Source organism: Pinus tabuliformis, chromosome 5_1, assembly GCF_031772625.1.
Source record: "Pinus tabuliformis cultivar Carrire ecotype Pingquan chromosome 5_1, CPIR1, whole genome shotgun sequence".
Classification (NCBI taxonomy): Eukaryota; Viridiplantae; Streptophyta; class Pinopsida; order Pinales; family Pinaceae; genus Pinus; species Pinus tabuliformis.
In genome coordinates this window covers 295,078,560-295,088,985 of record NC_142305.1, presented here as the reverse complement: position 1 = coordinate 295,088,985, position 10,426 = coordinate 295,078,560, and the positions used below count along the sequence as shown (strand labels likewise).

Genomic DNA, 10,426 nt, shown 5'->3' with positions numbered 1-10,426 from the left:
AGAAGTTTCCTCACTGTTAGATTTTCAGCCTTATCTATATCCCTTTCTGTTCCATAGAGAAACTTTGCAGAGCAACATAAAATGGCACTTCTGCTTTTTTCATCACTGACATCTATATACACTTCCTTCACCTCAGTCCAACCATCTAGAGCTTTTGCAACATTAGCTTGTTTGACAGGACCTGGACCCTCATCGTCTTCTTTAAAGACATCTTCAATTATACTTTTGTGAGTATCTTCATCAAACTGTAAATTCCACACAACATTCCCCATCTCCGTAAATAATAATATAACTTTTCCTATACTACCTTTGAGGATTGATCATTCCCTTTTCTCAACTACTTTTCTATCTCTGGAGGTGAGTTACAGGTCCTATATTCACCATCTTACTACTTGATTGCATATCATCTAGCAATCTTTCTGTAGTATCCTTAGCAGGGAACAAACAAATTGTGTGTATCGCATGAACGGTCTTACCATTAACTACAGAAGCAAATGGTGCTGAAAGGGCATTTGAAGAAGCTATGCTAGATACAGGCTTTTCAAGTATGTGTGACTTGGTTTTCCTGTCACCATTCACCTATTGTCCTGACAGAAAGGTTCAACCACATTTAATCCCACCTTGTCACTCAACTGGGTCACACACATTCTTGCTGAGTTCTGCTTGCCAATGCACTGTAAGCACATTACAGGATGATTGGCATCATTCAGAAATGTCCTTCCTAGCTGCTCTTCTTTCTTGTATGCTTGACACTTACATTTTTTGGGCATTGTTTTTGCATATTCCCTATTTTAACATCTTGCAAACGACTGTCAATCTTAACTGGGAATTTCTCCACTTCTATAGGCTCTTCCTTGTCCAAAGAAGAGCAGCCAAAACTGCAAGTCTGTCATTAATAATTATTGAATTTAGTGGAAGTTGTGCTTTTATTAACAAGACATGTTTCTGATTCATTTACATGCATTACATGTACGGCTTCATTCCCAACTTCTTGAGCATGGTTGGAAACTAACTTCACAATGTCATAAATAGTAGACTTGACAGATGTGGACTCACAAGGCTTCTCCATGATTTCTTTCTTTATAGTGATTTATACACTAGTAAATCTTTCAAACCCATCAAGATAAACTTCTTCCTCTTTCTTTACTTCTCCCCTAGGTTGTTTTTCATGTATGCGACATTCCATGCTTTGCGCAGATGAAGGACTGAGCTCTCTGAACTTCTTTTCCCATTCTATTTGAGCATTTTCCTCGGCCTTGTACCAATCAATCAACTCTACCTGTTGTTCTAATACACTTGTAAATTTTTCAGACCCGTCAAGAGAAACTTCTTCCTCCTTTACTTCTCCCCTAGGTTGTTTTTCATGTTTGTGACATTCAATGCTTTGTGCAGATGAAGGACTGAGCTCTCTGAACTTCTTTTCCCATTCTATTTGAGCATTTTCCTCGGCCGTGTACCAATCAATCAACTCTGCCTGTTGTTCTAATACCATTTCCATTTCCATCTCTTTGTCACTTCCTGAATCAATTTGTCTCTCTTGATCTTCTATAGGGTAGGCAACAATAAATTGTGGGTGAACTCTCCCTCTACATTCTTCTCCCGATGTTTGTTCTCCAATCTGATCAGCCCTTAGATCAATTTGATCTCCGTGCTCTACAGCTTGGCTGCAGGACTTGCCACCAATTGCTTTCTCATCTTCAAGAGGAAGACCTCCATCAAAATATTTCTTCAACATAACATCAAATACCTTCAAAAACTTTTCCACAGATTCCTTTTGCCCAAAATTGTGAAACTCTTTCAAAGTGGAATCTGTTGGCTTCTTATTTTCATCTTCACTAGAAGCAGTTAGAGACCTTAGTTCCACTTCCTCTGTTTCTTGCCTCTTCACTTGGCGACATGACTTTCCCATGTGTCTTTTTGAAACAGACTCTGCATTTGAAATACTCCCAGAGCGAGTGTGGTTGAGAAACTTGTGCTCCATTGTTTGATTCAGACATCTTTTAGTAATACTTCCATGTTGACTATGAGTTTGCCAAGACAATACACACTTGGACGGAACACCCCCACTGGTCTCATGTGAATTTTTCTCACTTCCACTGCCCATGGTTGATGGGTCATCCTCCTCTCCAGCAGCAGAGCTGAGCCTCGAATATGTTCCACTGCTTATCTCCTCAACATCATGGGACTCAGAAGGGGCAGCTCTATCTTGATCAGTGGCAGAGGGCGAATCAGTCATCCCATCATTTTCCCCTGAGTTTCCTCCATTGAGAGGTAACTTAATGAGTTGAGTCATAGAGCTGTCAGAATGGCTTGAATGCAAAGCCAGAGCATTGACAGCATGACCCTTATTACTTTTACCAAGAGAGATATATTTTTCTACCTCCTCACCTGTGTGCCTCTCATCCTCTTGATCAATCTTGGGAGTCACATATGTTTGATCCTTGCAATCTTTTTCATGAATTTGCAATATTGTAGCAACCTCTTTCTCTACATAGAATTTCCATGCCATCTTTCACACTGAATAATGTTATCTTTGCACTCTGTTCTTCTGTTTTTGGCTTATCATCAGTATCATCTGATCTGTCTTCCCTGCAGCCAGCCCAAAAATCATTCCAATTCTTCATGACTGCTTTGTGTTTTGTGCCCTTACCGTAATTTATGGGCTTACCTTCCTACTTAATGTCACAGAATAGCTGAAATGTCGGGGGGAACCAAGTACTCTCTCCTAGTATTTGATACTCCCTCCAATAATCTGATGTATCTTTATTCTGTTCTGGTGATCCACAATTCCCTGTTTTCCGCCCATCTAAGAATTGTGGAAGCCAAGGTCTCGAAATCTTCTGGCTGGCTGTCCCAATGGGTATTAGGATGAACATGGAAGTTGCTACCCGCATTATTCACAAACGGGGAAGAAGCTAAGTCATTAGCTGCTGGTGTTGCAGCAACTGAGCAGTCATAGTTTACATGGTCTCTTCTAGAGGTTGCTTCTTCCTACGCTCCATTGAAGCCTTCCCTAAAGATTCTCGGTCAGTGATATCAATCCATATGTTCACAGGCTAGAATAAGCCATGACTGAGACCACTGTAATGTCCCTAGGGGACTTTTTCCCTTGGGGTTGTGAAATTCAAAAGAGAAAACACTAATAATTCCCATAGTATTCTTTCAACTTCCAAATGATAACACAGAGTACACAATGGTGCAGATAAGAGTAAACTTTTACAACACATCAATGTATCAACCTACCACTACTACGCCTGCTATGTGAGTGGCTCTATTTGTCCAACAGTAGCTAACTAACAAATATAAATCATTCACAGCAGTAATCAACAATAATGATTCCGTAACTACTAAGTCAACTTACAAACTGACCTGTTCTACTACTTAGCTTGATCTTGGTCTGCTGAAAATCCAGTGTTTTTAAAACCGGAACCGGTGACCGAACCGGTCCACCTAGCTAACTGGTTTACCGACCGGAACCGGTCTAACCGGGACTGGTTTGGTCTAAACGAACCGGTTTTTAAAAAATACATTAAATAATTAATTTTTAATGAAACAAAACTATTTTTAAGATGTAAAACCATGATTCCAAGCCAATAGAGACAAAATATGCAAAGTTTGCTCATTTATATACCATGCAAAGGTGAATATATCAAAATGGCACCGAGTGCAATACATATCATCGACAAAATAGCAAAATACATAAGAAATGAGGCTCTAAATGGCCTATAAAGTCCAAAAACAATGCTGCAAGCTATGAGGCCATTGGCCTACTACAAGTCTACAGTGTACACATGATCAATCATCAAGATCATCACCACTACTAGACACAGGATCATCATCAGGAGCTACATAGACATCATCTGGTTCAGAGTCTGAGGATGCCTCTGCCTCATCTGCAACATCAGTATCAATGCCACCAATGACAATAGAAGTGGACCTAGTGGAAGCACGAGTTTGTCGACCTGCACGACTAGTGCCTTCCATTGGTTCCTTGCCTTTCCTTGATGCCGCTACTGATCCTGGTTCTGACGCCGCCACATAATCTGCCTCATCCTCCGCTAAAGCCATGTCGATATCAAAATCAGCTTCAAACACAGGATCTTCAGTCTCCTCCACCCATTCTGATGTTGGATCAATATCGTCCAACACAATGGGATCTAGATCAGGTGATTTGCTCATCATTTGGTTCCTCCTCAGTCGAAGGTTGTATTGCACAAAAACAAGATCATTTAACCGTTTTTGTTCCAAACGGTTTCTCTTCTTCGTGTGTATGTGCTCAAAAACAGACCAATTGCGCTCACAACCTGAAGCACTGCAAGTTTGACTGAGGACTCTAATTGCAAACCTTTGCAATTGAGGACACTGGCCACCAAATGACTCCCACCAATGTGCTGCAAAGAAAAAGACAATAATTAGTAACTTAGTTTATAATTTGAATTGTAAAGAACGTAAACAATTTTAACTTGAAATGAAAAACAAAATGGAAATTGGAATTGCTTACCTGGTTGGTCCACATCTCTTGCCATCTTTGCCAAGTTTTTGCCAAAAGTACCACTTGCTTGATTGAAAATAGTAAGCTGTCTATGTATATCCAACTGGTCTACATGGTTAGGGACCATGCGCTCCAAGCAATCAATCAATCCAGCTCTGACCTCCCCATCATGCTGATCTCCTAGCCGATTTTTATAGTGATACCTTGGGTTCAAAAAATACCCGGCTGCATGTATAGGACGATGGAGTTGATTGTTCCATCTGTTATCAATGATCTCCCATATACGGCCATATTTAGCTAACCTGTCATTGTAAGTTGCCCGTATCTGCTCCTTTGCCTGATCCATAGCTTCATAAATGTAGCCCATGGCCAATCTTTCCCCATCCACCAACCTTAGCACCTTAACAAGGGGCTCGGTAATTTTCACAAGCTCTACAGACCTTTTCCAAAAATAAGTGTCTAACACTTTCTTTTTGGTGTCTTTTCCATCTGGTCTACGAGCCCACCGAGATTCAGACCATTCATCAGAGGAAAACATTTTCTGCAAGTTTCTATGTTGACCATTGAGACATTGCAACGTGAGGAAGTGAGTTGCAAATCTCGTAATTGCAGGCCTAACAAGCTCTTTGCCTCCAGTGTGTTTCCTCATTAGGCTCAATACCCATGAGTGGTTGTAAATGTATTTTGTAATGCACTTGGCATGCTCTACAGTGTTTTTTACCCACTCCACCTTGCCTATATCCTCAAGCATGAGGTCTATGCAATGTGCAGCACATGGAGTCCAAAATATGGTATTATATTTGGCCTCAAGCATCTTTCCAGCAAGAACATAGTTTGAGGCATTATCAGTGATGACCTGCACAACATGCTGCTCCCCAACTTCCTGAATAATGTTATCCAAAAGCTCAAATAGAAGGCTTGCATCCTTTACCCTATCAGATGCATCAACTGATTTCAAAAACATGGTTCCTTGAGGGCAAGAAACAAGGAAATTAATGATAGTGCGGTTCTTTCCATCGGTCCATCCATCTGACATAATGGAACAACCTGTTTTGACCCATGACTCTCTAAACTCAGTCAAATACTCATCAATGGAAGATATCTCTTTTTGCAAAAGAGCTCCCCTCAAGTCATGCATACTAGGGCCTTTGAAGCCCTTTCCTGCAGCTATAACAGAGTCCCACATAGCTTGGTAATAAGGTGAGCGAGCAGCATTAAATGGGATATCTGAATCATACCACCATCTAGCAATGTATTGGTGAGAAGTTTCTTTGCATTGCTTTTTCCAATGCTGATCCAAAGTGGGTTGAGAACTTGGCTGGGAGGAAGTGGGATTAGATTTAGAAGAAGCAATGGTGGCAGAAGATGAGAAATAACTTTGGATGTTTGGTCTCTTTGGTCCTTTTGATGGTTGGCCAACTCCAACAGAAGGATGAACATAGTGAAAGGGGTCATTGGTGGAAGGGATAGAAGTGGAGTCTTGAATCTCATAATCATCATACCCACTCTCTTTCATGGCTTCTAATAATTCCCTCTTCCTTGCAATTTCATCTTGGATGGCCTTCTCCCTAGCCTTATCCTCATAAAATTTTTCAAGCTTGGCAATGTATTCTGCCCTAATAGGACCTAACAGTGCATTTGGTGCATCACATGGCTTTACTTGGCCTCTTACCCCAGCCAAGTGTTGTTTCAACCTAAGAATACCCCCACCTCCAATAGATTTATGGCATAATTTGCATATCATTTTTCCCTCAACTACATCACAATGAGCCCATGCACTGTCCTTTCCTTTTGGAGCCATGTTTGCTTGAAATAATAACAATTTGCAAATAAATCTGCCATTTAAAAAAAAATTGCAGCTAAGGAACATGGAAAACCAATGATAAATGTAGGAAAAAAAATGCACATGCAAGCTACAAAATTTGATAGCATAGAGCTAGAGAGTTCATAGGCTTAGCATAGATGATAGATCATTGAAGTGAGAAGTTTATAGCACAAAAAAAATAATTCATGGACAGCAGACCCAAATGAGGAATTATCAAGTGCAAATCCTTACCTGGAAATGCAAAGTAGCTCCCTTAGCCTCCTCTTGATGATGGCAACTCCACTGACAGCTACACACTATCTCCAAAATAGCTCCAACTCCAACTCCAAGATGACTACTTCAGCAAAAACTCCACACTCTCCAAGCTCACAAACAAACTCACAAACACTCACAAACACTCCAAATCAGTTGTGTGAGACAAATGAGAGTGAGAGGGGTGTCTTATAGCAAGTGTGAGGGTGTTTTTGGAGGGAAAATCCCTTTCCCTCACCCCCAAAACCCCTAAACCGCCCTCAGTTCCAAAAAACCATGCGCTTTTTTGCTTGACCGGCGGCCTGTCCATAAACCGGCCGGTTTAGGACGGAACCGGCCGGTTAGCAATAAACCGGCCGGTTTTGACCTAAACCGGCCGGTTTTTACCGGTTAGGTCAATTTTCCGGGCAAATGGGGCTTCTAACCGGGTTTTTTCACCGGTTCTGACCAGTGAGCCTCCCAACCGGCCGGTTAGGCCGGTAACCGGTTGGACCGGAACGGTTTTTAAAACTATGTGAAAATCCTGCTTCCTAATGATGCCCTAAATGGGTTGTCATCTGCCTTCCAAGCTTGTTTAGGCAGTGTGTGTCCAACAGTTTGTGGGGTAGTGTGGGGTTGTAGTTTTCCCAGCCCCCTCTGCAATATGAACAGGAATTGCTCCACACAGGCTTGTTGTCTAATTGACTAACTGAGGAGAAGCAGTTGGCAAATCGAGCTTCCAGTCCAGGAGTAAGTGCTTGATGCTTCAAAGAATTGTTGTTTGACAGACCAATTCCTTGAATAACATCCAAACAGCCTAAGGAGAGAAACCAGCGCTCAATTCGTGCCCTAAAAGACCTCTGCAATCACCGCCATATGAAATTGTTTCCAGATTCCTATCATTGACCTCAAAGTGGGCTTATCAAGTAAGGTTTTGTGGCCTAGATGTGCCCACAGCCCGCTACTACAGAATCCACTCGTTGTGCCTCAGAACCCATGACGTCTGCTCTAAGGTAATTCAATAGGGTTTCCCAGTAGGTTTTTTCCACAAATCCTTGTCCATAGAAGATTATCCCCTGTGCATGTCAAATAAACCAGATGAGCAATTGTCCTTTGAAAGATTATGCCAGATGAGTAAGAAGAAGAAAAAGGTTGACTAGGGTGGAATCTTTCAACGCCGAAATCAATTGAAGATAAGGGAATTAGCTAGGGTGGGATCGCCAACACCAAAACTAATCAAAAGGAAAGGTATCTTAAAACCCTCAAAGCCGCAGCTCAAAAGAAACAGAGATATTCCAAATCCAAATCAATTATGAGAAAATGATTTCATCTCTCATTTATTTATAGATTCCTCATGGGGCTCTCTCTTAATCTAAGGTAAGGGGTTACAAGTGTAGCCCCCAATTTGGGCTTTTTGGCCCCAGCTAGCCCAAATTTACCCAATGTTGCCCCAAAACATTGGATAATGGGTTTCCCCTTTATCAAAGACTATAGCCTACAATGTTGGATAGGCTATTTCGTCCCCTTTAGGGCAATTAATTAAAAAGGGACATTATACTCGAACTACTTCTTGCACATTCACACCTAACATGTGCATGAAGCTCCTACTCGAGCTATATTTCTCAACACTTCCAATGCATCCACAACTTGCACATATCATTAACGAAATCAATAGAATGGGGATCAATCAACACCTTCTGTGTGTTTAAATCAAAGTTACTTGGGAGCGGGAGCAACATTTTTAGAAGCTCCCGGTTTGGGAGCGAATCCGGGAGCGTTTTTTTATATAATATATATTTTTATATTTTGATGCATATATGTCAACAAAAGCATGTAGAATGATGAATTAGATATAAAAAACATAAAAAGCATAGATTGAACCATATAACAAAACCATCTAGAAGTTATAATCTTCATCAACCACGTCCACAAGTTAGTAACATAGTAACATACAACATATTGAGTCTCATGATTCATCAATCTTAAAGTTTCAAGCTTTCAAAATTCAACATATAACATTTATCATCATTGATCACCAAAGTTGTACTTGTAAGCTAAGTGTAACCATTATAACAAATAATATCTAACATGAAATGAAATGTTATAAAATGAAATGAAATGAAACAACTTTCAACTTTCATGAGGCATCATATTCATAATTCATTATTAAGGAGTTATAATAGCCAACTTCAAACTTAAATTATCATATATTGTTTACAAAAAATATCATAATAAATATGATAGAGTCAATAGTTATAAAAACTACTAGAAACTAGAAAAGACAAGTAAATCTATTATCTATTGTTAATGCTTGGTCCTCTTGCCACCACGAGAAATGTCTAATTTTTTTGTCTTGTTGGAAAATCAGGATCTTTGCCATTAATATCACCCTCTAAGCATTAATATCCAGAGGTATCTTTGTCATTACCTTTGGATCTGTATAGGGATCTTTGTCATTAATATCACCCTCTAAGCATTAACATAAGATAGAAAAAGCATAGCATGTCAAGTAAAGATTTTGTTTGAGTGATATGTACATTTTTAGGAGGGTCATGATAGAGAAGTTCGACAACCAATGTCACAACCTCAAGGTACATAGAGAGATTGGTGCTCTTGATTAAATAGGAGTTCCATACCCTAATACATGACAAAATCCAATGGAAACATTGCAATCCCCCCAATCCTGAAATCCTGAAAAACTGATAAGTAAGCTGGATTTTCAATGAAAACTAAAATTCTACTTTCTCCATACGAAATCCAATGAGGTCGGAACCACTCTCAAACATCCTGAGATATTTTATGGTAATGTTTAAAATTTAAGTAAAATGATGAAAATGAAAATTACCATAAATCGCATATCAATACTAGGGCCATAAGCTTGATCATTAGGCTACCCCACTCAAAACTTATTTGTTTATTTGAAAAAAAAATTGCATTTGGAATATTACTGCAAAAAAAAAAATTGCAAAAAAGACTAAACGCTCCCAAAAACGTAGGGAGTGATTTTTTTTAGTGAGCGTGCTCCCGCTCGGAGAGCGATTTGGGAGCGTGACGAGGAGGGGCACTCCCCCGCAACCCTAGTTTAAATAATCAATTAATGTTTGTATCATAATCATATATTTAATATAAAAACAATTAATGGATATTCAACTAATTCACCTCAACAACCTTTAGAGGTGTAGAAATTTATGTTTTCCCACCCCGGTTTTCAGTTTCACCTTATTTATCCCATGTAGTTGAATGCCCTTTCCCATAACCATACATTTAACAAGCTGAAAAAATAAATATTGCTGAAAACACATTCTGAGAATTTTACAGAATGCTGGAAATTGCAGAAATAAAAATCAGCAGTAATAAACAACCATTAAAACACATTTAAACACTGAGATTTTTTGTCAATGTGACCCTGTAAAAACCCCCTACAACTCTTGGGGAAAACCAGTTCGAGAGCTCTTCTTTATTTCTGAAAATATTTTTTTCACAGTGACAAATATTCAGCAAAAAAATCAGCAAGCAAATTTACAACTTACCTCTTTTCCCATGCCTCGCAGCAAACTGGAAATTACAGCAAACAGGACAGCAATAAATGTTGTACGGCCTCCTCGATTTTCGTGCCCACTTTCATCATTAAATGTTGCTGTACAGCCAGCATTAAATGTGTTGTACGGACTGCAATAAATGTGGTGTATGGCCCTCGTTTTGCGTGCAGAAAAATCAGCAAACTACTCCTCGATTTTTATGCAAACCACTCCTCGAAAATCGTGCCAGAATCTGCCTTTCACTGTGTGCTGAACCAGCTGTACAAATCTGCTCAACTACTGCCTTGGAATGTGTGCCAAGCTGCTGTCTCATCCTCCCTACTCAGAAATCTCTCTTGC

General features: G+C 39.8%; 1 protein-coding gene across 1 annotated transcript; it reads right to left on the bottom strand.

Moving 5' to 3' along the window:
• Positions 1-3,604: 3,604 nt before the first annotated feature.
• LOC149164516 (uncharacterized) lies at positions 3,605-5,759 on the bottom strand. The gene is made up of 2 exons (XM_089430930.1): positions 4,502-5,759; positions 3,605-4,391 (listed from the first exon to the last, which is right to left on the bottom strand). The coding sequence occupies exons 1-2, from the start codon at positions 5,676-5,678 to the stop codon at positions 3,796-3,798; spliced, it is 1,773 nt and encodes a 590-aa protein (XP_089287056.1). The 5' UTR covers positions 5,679-5,759; the 3' UTR covers positions 3,605-3,795.
• Between the last annotated feature and the right edge of the window lie 4,667 nt (positions 5,760-10,426).